At 52.0% G+C, this 12,657-nt stretch overlaps 1 protein-coding gene across 1 annotated transcript; it reads right to left on the bottom strand.

Annotated features, from left to right (window-relative positions):
- Window positions 1-1,025: 1,025 nt before the first annotated feature.
- SNRPC (small nuclear ribonucleoprotein polypeptide C) lies at window positions 1,026-5,807 on the bottom strand. The gene is made up of 6 exons (XM_061564728.1): window positions 5,725-5,807; window positions 3,943-3,985; window positions 3,404-3,512; window positions 2,683-2,763; window positions 2,266-2,364; window positions 1,026-1,535 (listed from the first exon to the last, which is right to left on the bottom strand). Exons 1-6 carry the CDS (start codon window positions 5,766-5,768, stop codon window positions 1,420-1,422), a joined length of 492 nt encoding a protein of 163 aa, XP_061420712.1. The 5' UTR covers window positions 5,769-5,807; the 3' UTR covers window positions 1,026-1,419.
- Window positions 5,808-12,657: the final 6,850 nt, after the last annotated feature.

The raw sequence follows: 12,657 nt of genomic DNA, 5'->3' as shown, positions 1-12,657 counted from the left end.
CCCTTGATTAGTCCCGAATTTCATTCATATCTGACAGATCAAGCAATGTGTGATGGCACGACGGACACAGGAAAAGTTGTCTACTGGAGTTGAGTGGAGCTCGACAGGTGGACAGCCAGCGACATGTTGGGACATCTTCGTGGTGCATAGATCAGGATCTCACGGCCACAGCCATTGGCGTCATCACTTCGTGAACACTTTCTACTTTTCACCAGATCCTGCAGCTGCTGCAGTCGATACGAGACCAGCCTGACAGTATCCCACAATTCTATATAAAGGCAACGCTTCAATTCGGTCTCATTCCACCTGCGAGTTCAGCAGCATTGAGTTTCCAGCATCCTTCGTATGTCAGTCGGTAACCGCGAGCTGCCAGAAACTCCTACTGGCCAGTCACATGGCACAGTGACATGGCCCAGCGCAAACGCATGTGCAGATTGCTGCCGGTTCCAATGCAGACCACCCCGGTAAAAGACGTGTGTGTATTAACCATACATTAAGTGCCGTCAGCTTCACGTCCGCTACAATCTTATCATTTATATATTTACTAGATTCCAAGAACACAGGATGAGATGTTACTATCCTTTGTGCAAGCACTTCCAAGAGTTCATGAACAGTGAGCCTGGTGAAATTTGGGGAGCGCATCGTCAGTAGTGAACCTTTGGATCCTAGGGTGTTTCGGCCTTTCATACTATACACCCTCCCCAAAGGCGGCGAGCGACAGGGTGATCAATCCTACGCTTGCGTCCCATTCCCAATTCGTTATAGGAGTTGCCTTGTTGTTGATAGCCAACATCCCATATTATATGGTACCACAGTCAAAACTACACCTACAAAATAGTACACAAGCCTTAATATTCCTTCTTGCTCTAAAAGTGCCTGTAATATTACGCTTAATACAATTTATATTTTACAGCTACAAGGTGGGTGACAAAGATGATTGCATGAAGGTGTATAATGTCGTTTCACCAAATCACGTCACAAATATTTCCCACAAACTTAATGTATTCGTTAAATACGCATCAAAACAAATTTCTTCTTTGTTTTATTGTATGTAAAAACTTAAAAACGAGAAAGACAGATGTCACGAATGCCAACATGTAATGTTTCGACTTAAAGCTTTCGTGACTGCAGGAAATCATACTCTTTGGGTCTTTCAGTAAATACAGCAGGTGGAATGCTGCGGCAGCAGTCCGCCTGCTGTATTTTTTCCTGAAGACGATTGTTTGTATTGCGATTGAAACGTCGTAATCTTTTATTATTTTTCTATCCGTGACTTCAACGAAAGACCCAAAGAGTATGTAATGTTTCCTTAATAACACATCCTGGGATAAACACTGCTTCAGGCCAAGCCGTGTCAGTGCACCGAGTAGCCACTCTGCTTCCCCCATTGTGAGCAATAGCGGGCACTCATGTGGGAGGTCACTTGTCCATGGGGCGGCCCAGTCCGGGGCGAGCGGGCAGCATGCGCGGACGCGGGGGGCCCATCATGGGCCCCGGGAGCATTGTCATGTGGCCACCCATTGGGGGACGCATTCCTGCAAAGATCACAAGCGAGAAAATAATGGATTTATATAGTCTCGAAATACAACTGCATCTCATGACGCTGTACAGAGAACAGTGGGAAGATTACACATTTCGAAGCAGTCGGTCATAGACATAGGAAAAAAGGTCTAAGGACTGGACTTGGAAAGGGGCAAGGGAGTCAACAACACAGATGGCTGGGTCAGGGAGTTCCAGACTGTGGGAGCAGCAAAGAATAAGAGGTCAGTCCCAGGTGCAAAGTGTGCAATATGCCATATATATACACATACACATATTTATAGCACATTAAGTATTGATTTTGTATCAACTGCAGGGTTTCCATTTCCAAATGATATTATTTTTAAACCAATATACTCCAGAGAATATTTAAAAACTGTAAATTTGAAGCTACTGTAAGCATACAAATATTTGCTCTGCTAATTATTGAATAAAACAGCTCAACGAAAACAAAATGTACATCCACTGTGGTGGGTACTTCATGCCAACATTTCAAGTGGAACACAATAAGGTTTTTAGAGGATTGATATGAAACCTAATTATTTGAATGATTTGCCATTGACACATGGCTATTTAATCATTTAGTATTTTTTCATGACGTGTGTATGTATGATGAACTTCTTTCGCACCGTACGTATCCAACCATTCTAATTGGAGGTGCGTTTAATGTCAGTTACTTTAGAATGCAAAAAGCAATTCTACGATATTCCATGGCTTTCATCTTACCCGGTCCAACTTGCATCATGCCGTGGGGCGGCGCCAACAAAGGCATCATGGGGGGCCCTCCGATGGGTGCTGCCAGTAGAGGTGGTCGGCCAGGCCCTCCTGAACCCATGTGGAACAAAGAAAGTATAAAAATATTCACTCAAATCTAACTTTTAGTATCCAAACACCAGGTTACACAACATTTTGTCCTGAGAAGGAAAATGAGGAAATGCACCTTTTTGGCACATACAAATTTTGTAACCACTTTTAATTCAAGTGTGGTCTTCTATACAAGACCACACGTTGAGAATTTATCCTCTCAGACTTTCGCCACATGCTACTGAGGGCATCCTCAGTAGTGTGTGGTGAAAGCATGTGGAAGATATGCTCAACACGCAGCCCAACCTGAAAGAACATAGTTGGAGGAAATTAACTTGCCGAGGCTTGGGGGAGGCGGAATCATGGACCCTCCAGCTGCAGAAGGACCAGATCCCATCTTGCCTTGCTGGAACGCAGCAGCTACACACACGTGCACGTAAAGAGAACATCTATGTATCCTACATAATACTGTTGAGGCAATTTTTCTTTGCAAATGCTTGTGAAGACAAAATACTAGAATAAAAAAACAGTCAGTTGCCTTTAGGTCAGCAGTCCTCAGCTTGAGAATCAAATCAATCAATTAGTGCAATTAATATGTGCATTCTTATACTGCAAGGCTATCAGAAAGGTGCTGTATTTCAGTTTGCAGTAGTTTTACAGGGAGTGATGTTAATGTTTAATCCCAGTTGAGTATTTTGCAGGCAATTTTTCTAAAATGTGGACCACACAATGGCCTAATAATTTCAAATGAGATCATAGGATCTTTAACATCCACTATAAACCAGCCTTTGCATATTTTAGGGTTAATATGCACCCACAGTACTAACGAGGGAGGAGTGCCAAATTTGAATCGCGAACCGCTGCAACAAATGACGAACGCATTACCACCGATCCATGTCACCGAAGGCAATGCAGTTACAACATTCCCAGCGTGCAACCTGCAATTGCTCTGCATGGCAAACCAAAGCTGCAGCTAGCGAGCCAAATCCAACGGATCCCGGTAACCGTTTAACTGGACAAAGTGAAGTTGTGTTCATCTTGGCTGACAGGACGCGCATACTCGTTTGGTCGATGAGATTCTGCGCCTGCTCCTCCATCCACTTCTGGTAGTAGTCCTTCACATTTTCCTTGTGCTTGCGACCGCCACAGTGCGTCTTGCGCACCGAGGGCTGACAGCACAGATCACACGTTGTTACACGCAGCACACAAGTTCGCGCACAAACACGTTACGACTTTACTCCTGCACAAGATGTTTGTGGTTGTGTTGTATAGCTCTCTCCGCGTGTTGCTCGGCATGTCCAACGTTTCACTCCATGTTCTGGGAGCATCATGAATGAAACTCATTTCAGCAACAGTTATGAATTCAGTGCCCAGAGCCTTTTTTAATTTAAGTTTTGAACCGAAATCAGTGTCTTGAAGGTTTCAACACGTGGTGCGAAACGTTGCACAAAATGCCTAATACGAGGTACTACCCAAAAACGTATCGTGCAGCAATAGCGCAAATGTATTGACACCAAACCCGTGCAGCTTGTTAAAGACGCAGGCTGCGCTTATTCAACAAGCAGAACAGAGCGCTGCGGTCTGCAGCTGGAAACTCACCGAGTCGTGCGTCAGGTACGTGTCACAATAGTCGCAGTAGTACCTAGAAGGGGGGGGGGGGGGGGCACACACGAGACAAGTCAAAATCGCAGTGACCCCACAATACGCAGACCCTTAAAGAGGACACATGAACCAAGTTACCCGTGCCAGCTTCCACGACAACGGGCAGTACCGTTACATGCCCTCACGGAAGACGCTGAACTACAAAAGACACCCGCTTACAGGGATGAAACAGGCCTCGGAGACACAAGTCAATCTAACAGCGAAGGCAGATTGTAGACACGGAATCGGCTGCGTCAATATCATCAGCCATGATCAGCCCACTGCTGGATGAAGGTCTCCCCAAGCCGCCATCCCTCGTGTTCCTACGATGTAACAATCCACCCAGCACACGAGCCGATTTCATTGCCGAATCTACTGATACGTCTCTTGTACACTTGTTTTAGACGTTAACATATTTGTATTAAAAAGCGCCCTCCGTGTATTGGACAACCGATGATGTCGCGAGGAGAAGACGGAGTGATACATCAGCTGGTGTGCAGGTGATAGGTGGATTATTTATTAGATGGCAGAATAATTTTATCCAGAAGCGGATGGCCAGAGGCCGACGATGATGATGGGGAGGCCTTCATCCAGCAGTGGAGAGACCACGACTGTTAGTGACGAGGCCTTCATCCAGCAGTGGAGAGACCACGACTGTTAGTGACGAGGCCTTCATCCAGCAGTGGAGAGACCACGACTATTAGTGGCGAGGCCTTCATCCAGCAGTGGAGAGACCACGACTATTAGTGGCGAGGCCTTCATCCAGCAATGGAGAGACCACGACTGTTAGTGACGAGGCCTTCATCCAGCAGTGGAGAGACCACGACTATTAGTGACGAGGCCTTCATCCAGCAGTGGAGAGACCACGACTGTTAGTGACGAGGCCTTCATCCAGCAATGGAGAGACCACGACTGTTAGTGACGAGGCCTTCATCCAGCAGTGGAGACCACGACTATTAGTGACGAGGCCTTCATCCAGCAGTGGAGACCACGACTATTAGTGACGAGGCCTTCATCCAGCAGTGGAGAGACCACGACTATTAGTGACGAGGCCTTCATCCAGCAGTGGAGACCACGACTATTAGTGACGAGGCCTTCATCCAGCAGTGGAGACCACGACTATTAGTGACGAGGCCTTCATCCAGCAGTGGAGAGACCACGACTATTAGTGACGAGGCCTTCATCCAGCAGTGGAGACCACGACTATTAGTGACGAGGCCTTCATCCAGCAGTGGAGAGACCACGACTATTAGTGACGAGGCCTTCATCCAGCAGTGGAGACCACGACTATTAGTGACGAGGCCTTCATCCAGCAGTGGAGAGACCACGACTATTAGTGACGAGGCCTTCATCCAGCAGTGGAGAGACCACGACTATTAGTGACGAGGCCTTCATCCAGCAGTGGAGAGACCACGACTGTTAGTGGCGAGGCCTTCATCCAGCAGTGGAGAGACCACGACTGTTAGTGGCGAGGCCTTCATCCAGCAGTGGAGAGACCACGACTATTAGTGGCGAGGCCTTCATCCAGCAATGGAGAGACCACGACTGTTAGTGACGAGGCCTTCATCCAGCAGTGGAGAGACCACGACTATTAGTGACGAGGCCTTCATCCAGCAGTGGAGACCACGACTATTAGTGACGAGGCCTTCATCCAGCAGTGGAGAGACCACGACTGTTAGTGACGAGGCCTTCATCCAGCAGTGGAGAGCCCGCGGCTGATGGCGCTCCGCGGCGACTCACTTCGGCATGCTGGCGCCTCCCGCACAGGCCCCGACTGACGTCATTCGCGCGCGCCGCCGCCGCGCTCTTATAGCGATGACGGCGGTCACGTGGCAGCGCTCTGGTTCATGCGAAGTTCGATCACCATGGCAATGCAACGCCGTTACCCTGGCGACCGTCACCCTGGCGACCGTCACCTTGGCAATGCGGCATCAGTGTTGCTGTGGTTACCCTCACCATGGCGGTGACACAATTACAGCGTCACCGATTACACTGGTCAACACACTTTTTCTGGCATAAGGTATTCCAACGGCTTTAAGGTAATTTTGGGGTGCTGATTCCAAATCTGGCATCAGTTTTTGTCTATCACATCAGGTTTTTGAGATATCAAATATTGCATTTTCAATAAAAACAGCAAATTTATGCTCATATACGAATAGCTAAACAGACATCCATACAAGAATAAGATAATATACAATAATAATGAAACAAACATTTAATGAGCCGCAGCACAAAGTTGTGAGAGTGACTGCATATCAATGTGAGTGAATGCATATTACCATGTAAGAATTGAATTGTGAAGATAAGAAAAATATGTACAAAAAGGTAATTCACAATAGTGATGTTACATCTGCATAAACGACCTCTTCTTTGACGATCTCCGATGTACAGCTTGTGGAATGTCTCTCATCAAGGACCAGCAGTAATCTGCCATCATGTTTGAGTCCCATCGGCCTTGGTAACGTTCTTCCATAACTTGAATGTCTTGATGAAAGCGTTCACCTTGCTCTTCGATCACGTGACCCATGTTCTCTGGAAACTGGGCCAAGTGACTATGTAAGTAGTGAACCTTGATGCTCATTCTACATCCAAGTGCTTGGAAACTCAAGAGCAACTCCTCCACAATATCTCGATAGTTGTCTGCTTTCCTGTTCCCAAGGAAATTCCGCACCACATCAGAGAATGCATTCCAAGCTCTAGCCTCTGCCGCAGTCATTGTTGTAACAAAGTGTGGATCCCTGATGAGTGTTCTTATTTGAGGGCCATCAAATATTCCTGCCTTTTGCTTCTCGGCACTGAGACTTGAAAAGGTTGAACATATGTAATGCGGTTGTAAACGGCCCTTCTGAGGTGCCGTCAGGCAGGGAGGAGTTAGGTCACGTGGGGGGAGAGGGGTTGAGTATAGAAGGAGGGGAACCGGAAGAGCAGGGGGAGTGACTGGGAGCCAGGAACAGAGGAAGGCCACGTAGGGCGAAGCGGGGTGTGGCGAGATCGCCACGAACACGGGGGAAGCGAGGATCGGCACCGTTGGCCAGCGGTGACCGACCCGAAGCAGCAAGGAGGCTGCAGTCAGCAGCGGGGCTGCACAGAGAGAGTGGGCAGCGGGTCTGCATACAGTGACAGCCAGAGGGTCTGCACATAGGGGTAGCAGCGAGTCTGCAGGGAGGAGGTTACAGTAGATGAAGCAGAGAGTCAGAGGGGTGAGGAAGCTATAATAGCAGTGAATAGCCGGGGGCTACAAATACAGGAGTTATAACAGAGTGCCGTGTGGGTAAAGACGTGAACCTGAATAAAGACACGAAGACAGAAAGAAGTGTTCGAGTCCTTTTATTACACTGGAGTCAGAAGTGAAACGGCATGGCGAAACAACTGAGGAAGAAGAATATCCCATCTCCGGCGTCGGCTTCATCATCGGACGACGACGATCTTCCTCCTGAGGTCGGCTTCACTTCGGCGGAGGGAGAGATCCGTGAGGGCCCGGGTGTGGAGGAGGTTGCCGCTGCGCCCGACCCATCTGCGTTGAAGGACGAAGATTTAAGATGGACCCGGATGGCGGAGCAACTGGCGACCCTAAAAACCGTCATCACGGAGTTGTGTGACCTTGTCACGCCAAGGGCGGCGTTGGAAGGTGATGGTGGTGATCGGCAGGAGCCCGGGTCGTCTTCGATGGCGCCGCCATCGACCACGCGGCGTGAAGACGCCATCTTGGGCGTGGCGCACCACGGAAGGCGGGAAGCCGCCATCTTGGGGCCGCCACGAAGATCGTCCGCCATCTTGGCGACACCGCGTTGCGACGCCTTGCTGAACTTGCCGCCGGAAGAGTCGGTGACGGACGGAAGCAGGCCAAGGAGCCGCAGTCGTCACCTTACAACTGTTAAGGAGTTCTCCATCGGGGGCGATTGGAGTGCGTTCGCTTGTCGATTTTTGGCGGCGGTACGAACGGCAAGGTGGACGGACGCCGAGGCGCTGGAGGTGCTTCCGACTCTCCTTGACGATGAGTCTGTTCGTTTTTTTCGCTCTATAAAAGCTGCGAAGAAGAAAACATTGCGTGGAGTGTTCGACGAAATGGCGGACGCGTACGAGCCACCGGATGACGCCCATCGCCGCTTCGTGCAGCGGCAACGCGCACCGGAGGAGTCGCCTGTAGCGTACAGGGGCGCCGTGCTGGAACTCGCGATGGCCGCTTACCCGAAGACGGAGCCTGACCTGCTGGAACCTCTCATCTTGGGGAAGATGTTGGAGTTATCCCGGGATCTGGGCATTCCTATGCCGGCTTGCGGTCACGAGAAACTCACGTCCCGGACCGCGGCTAAGTGTTTGGACGCCCAGTTCAATCTCCGCCGCTGGAAACAAGTCACGGCGTGGACGGGCGGTCCTGTCGTCGATGGGGGGGCCGTAGGGTGGGACCCTACAAAGGCCGTGTACGTGCCGGATGCGACCGGCCCAAAGGAGCTGTCGGCCGCCTCCACTCCGTGGCCGGCTCGAAGCGAGCCGGGGCCGCGGGCTCCGCCGCCGGCGCGGCCACGTCGGGACGGGGTGCCTGCTGCGCGCCGACCCGACGTCGACTGTTTCCGCTGCGGCCGTCGGGGCCACTATGCCAGGGACTGCTGGGCCCGGGTTCCGGGGCCGCCCCAGCAGGAGGCCTCGATCGCGGACGTCCCAAAGAAAGACCCTCCGGCACAGGCAAGTCGGTGCGCACCAGACACCCGGCAAGGCCTGACACCTCACTCATCGCCGTTGTTGTGCGACGCGGATGTTCTAAAATATGGGAGGCCAGTATCTGCGCCTTGTCGCTCGATAACGCAGTGGCGTAAGTTGGCTCGGCGGGTTGTCGCGGCCGCTACAGGTTCGTCCACTGTACCGGGGTCGATCCAAGGGGTGGACGTGCGTATTTTGGTGGATTCCGGGGCGTCCGCGACCATTATTTCGGATGTCATATTCCATCTTTTGAACATCCCACCGGGGGCCGTGAGGCCGGCTTACGCTTCCTGCATCGCTGCGAACGGGGGTAGTATGGGCATCGTGGGACAGGTGGACGCTAATATTTCTATCGGGGGGGTCTCGGCCTCGGGCGTTGTGTTAATTTCGAGGTCCCTGGCGGTTCCTTGCTTGTTGGGCACGGATTTTTTGGCTAAGATGCCCATTTTAATTAGAATCAATGAAAATTGCATTGAACTGCCAGGGGGCCGCAAATTGGCGTTTTTACAGTCCACCTGGGGGCGACCGGCTCCGGTTGCCCAGGTGCAGGCGTTATCGGAAGTTTCAGTTGATATTCCACCTGGCTCGCAGATGCTCATTCCCCTACGATACCGGAAGCCGGTTCCGGGTCGGCAGAGTGCTTGTGGAATTTTGCTGTCGCCGTCCGCCGCTGTTACGGGCGGATTGGCACTGGTGGGGGCGCAAACCATTGTCCGTCCGGATCAGCGCCCGTTTTTGCAGGTGTTAAATGCGACTTCTGAAAGCGTGTGTGTGCCGGCTGGTACCGTTGTGGCACACGCCACTACGGCGTTTACGGCTCAGAGTGACATTCCGGACGGGGGGCTGGTGGGTGGTGTTTCACACGACGGAGGGGTGGACGATCGTTGGATCGCCGAATTATGTGCGGAAAATTCGGCCCTTTCCGCTGAGCAGCGTTGTGCGATTCATAAATTATTAGCGAGCTATTCCGATGTGTTTAGCTCGGACGATTTGGACTTGGGACGCACCTCGCTGCTCTCTCATCACATCGAAACGGGGGACGCGGCCCCTATCCGCTTGAACTCGCGTCGGATGAGTCCGGCTGAGCGTGAGCACGTTCGAGGGGCAGTGGAAGACATGTTGAAAGCGGATATTATATCTCCGTCTAATAGCCCGTGGGGTGCGCCTGTCGTGTTGGTTAAAAAGAAAGATGGTAAATTACGATTTTGTGTGGATTTTCGGAAGTTAAATAAAGTGTCGGTGGCAGATGCGTATCCCCTGCCGCGTATGGACGATTCTCTCGACGCCTTGTCAGGGGCTAAGTTTTTTTCAACGCTAGATCTCTCTTCGGGCTTCTGGCAGCTTCCCCTTGACGAGCCCTCGCGGGAAAAGACAGCGTTCCGTACGCCGCAGGGGTTGTTCCAATTTAACTGTCTGCCGATGGGGTTGAATGCAGCCCCTGCCACCTTTCAGAGATTGATGGAGTTGGTATTGACGGGGTTGCAGTGGGAGACATGTCTCATTTATTTAGATGATATTATTGTCTTCAGCCGCACATTTGATGAGCATTTATTGCGGTTGGAGGCCGTTTTTGCCAGAATGCGTTCTGCTAATTTGAAATTCAAGCCTAAGAAATGTCATCTACTGCAACGTTCCGTTCGATACTTGGGACATATTGTTAGTGCGGACGGGGTGGCCACGGATCCAGAGAAAACTGCGTGTGTCCGGGATTGGGCAACCCCCGCCACGGTGGGTGATGTGCGTCGGTTTTTGGGGTTCGCCTCATATTACCGGAGGTTTGTTCCGAATTTCGCTACTATCGCCAGGCCTTTGCATCTCCTTACTGGGAAGGGGCACAAATTTGTGTGGGGACCGCCGGAGGAGGCGGCGTTTCGGAGCCTGCGCGACCTACTGGCTACTGCGCCGACGTTGGATTATCCGGATTTTGAACATCCCTTCATTCTGGATACTGATGCGAGTGACACCGGGATTGGGGCGGTGTTGTCCCAGTCAAAAGGTGGTGTTGAGCGTGTGGTGGCGTACGGGAGTCGGGTTTTGTCTCCCGCGGAAACTCGTTACTGCGTCACTCGCAGGGAACTTTTGGCTATTGTGTATTTTCTCCGCCAATTTCGACCGTATCTGTACGGTCGGTCGTTTATTGTCCGAACGGACCATGCGGCCTTGCAGTACGCTCTTAAGATGGACCAGCCATCCGGACAATTGGCGAGATGGCTGGACACGTTGCAAGAATTCTCCTTCCAAATTCACCATCGGAAGGGTGTGCGTCACGCTAACGCGGACGCACTGTCCAGGTTGCCGCAACAATCCCCTTGTGCGTGTGCGTCGGGGACGCATAGGTGTGGACCGGCTCAGCCCCCCCCTCAACCTGTCGCGCGGGCAGTGGATGTTCTCGAACCTCCGCTTACACCGGGACCGGTTGAAGGGGGACCGGCTGACGGGATTTTGCGTCTTCCAAGGTCTGTGTGGATTCGGGAGCAAATGTTGGACGATTCTTTGGTGTCGTTACGGAAACGAACGGAGAAGGCGGCTAAGGAAGTCGGTGCGGGTGGTAATTCGGAAACTGCTCTCCGAGATGGGTTACTGATGTGGAGGGAAGGGATACAGGAACACTGGCGTCTCGTTGTGCCTGCGTCATTGCGCTATGAGTTGATTAGATCTTTGCACTGTGACACACTTTTACACCTGGGGGTGCAGAAAACCCTATTGACGCTGCAACGAGACTATTATTGGCACGGCATGACGACGGATGTCGTCGGTCACGTTCGCGCGTGTCCCGATTGTGCCCGCCGTAAGCCGCCTAAACATCCATATGTTCCGCCGATACAATCGATTAAAGTATCTCGGGTTAATGAGTTGGTGGCGTTAGATATTTTGGGACCCTTTCCGCCATCAGCTAAAGGGAATAAGTATTTACTGGTGGGGGTGGAGTACCTCTCTCGCTGGCCGATGGCCTGGCCCTTGCCTGACCAGTCAGCGGCGTCTATCACGGACGCCTTTCTATTTGGGTATGTAATGGACAAAGGGGCTCCGGAGAGGCTCCTTACGGATCAGGGACGTAACTTTTCGTCTAAATTGTTGGGGGAGGTGTGTGCGGCTCTTGGAACTAAAAAGATACGGACGTCCCCCTACCACCCGCAAACGGATGGTATGGTGGAACGGTTGAATCGGACTCTGTCCGCCATGCTGTGCCATACAGTCGGGGAAAACCAATCTGATTGGGATTTGCATATCCCTGGGGTGCTTTCGGCGTATCGCATGACGCCGCACGCGGCTACTGGATACTCGCCGTTTTTCCTTATGTACGGCCGTGAGAACGTGCCGCCGATTCATGACCAGTTGGGAACCGGTGCGAGGGGGCCTGTTAAGCCTCTTCCTGAGTATATTAAGGACAACGTTCGGCGTGTCGCTGAGGCGAGGGAAAATGCCCGCATGGCTACTGCCAAGGCTCAGGCCAGGAATGAGCGGTGTGCCCGACGTTCAAAGGGGGAGTGTCCCTGGAAAAAGGGGGACCTGGCCTGGCTTCATTGCCCACAGGTGCGGCCAGGTACATCTCCTAAATTACATCGACCTTGGCAGGGTCCGGTCCGCCTCATTGAGGTTCCCAACCCACAGTCGGCGCGTGTTCAGGTTGGTGCACGGCGTTGGTTCGTGCACACGTCCCGGTTGAAGCCATACATTGCCCCACGGCCGGATGCGTCATCTCCCCAAGTTGCCTTGCCGGGGTCTGTTGCTGCCGACTCGCCCTTGCCTGTGTCTGCTGACCTTGCGAGAGCGCCTGTCGTACCCTTCACAGACAAGCCGGCCGTGACAGCGCAGGGAGGAGGACCTTCCGCTTGTGGGACGCCGACCGGAGCCGCAGAACCCACGGGACCTGCAGCTCTTCCTATCCCTCCGCGGACGCGAGTACGGGATGTTTCTGGACGCGAGCGGGACAGTGGCGGGCCTCCAATGGCGACGGAAGAACTTGCGCCCGTC

The sequence above is a fragment of the Lethenteron reissneri genome, chromosome 33 (genome assembly GCF_015708825.2).
Source record: "Lethenteron reissneri isolate LAM-NWPU_2019-01 chromosome 33, ASM1570882v1, whole genome shotgun sequence".
Taxonomy (NCBI): Eukaryota; Metazoa; Chordata; class Hyperoartia; order Petromyzontiformes; family Petromyzontidae; genus Lethenteron; species Lethenteron reissneri.
This window is presented reverse-complemented; position numbering and strand designations above follow the sequence as displayed.

What these genes read in the sequence shown, in the direction of transcription:
- SNRPC (XM_061564728.1), bottom strand. Translation starts at nt 5,768, where the DNA reads ATGACGTCAGTCGGGGCCTGTGCGGGAGGCGCCAGCATGCCGAA. An exon ending in CGTACCTGACGCACGACTCG is followed by an intron (nt 3,513 to 3,942) that starts GTGAGTTTCCAG and finishes CTGTGCTGTCAG; the next exon opens with CCCTCGGTGCGCAAGACGCA. An exon ending in TCCGCCTCCCCCAAGCCTCG is followed by an intron (nt 2,365 to 2,682) that starts GCAAGTTAATTT and finishes ACATGGGTTCAG; the next exon opens with GAGGGCCTGGCCGACCACCT.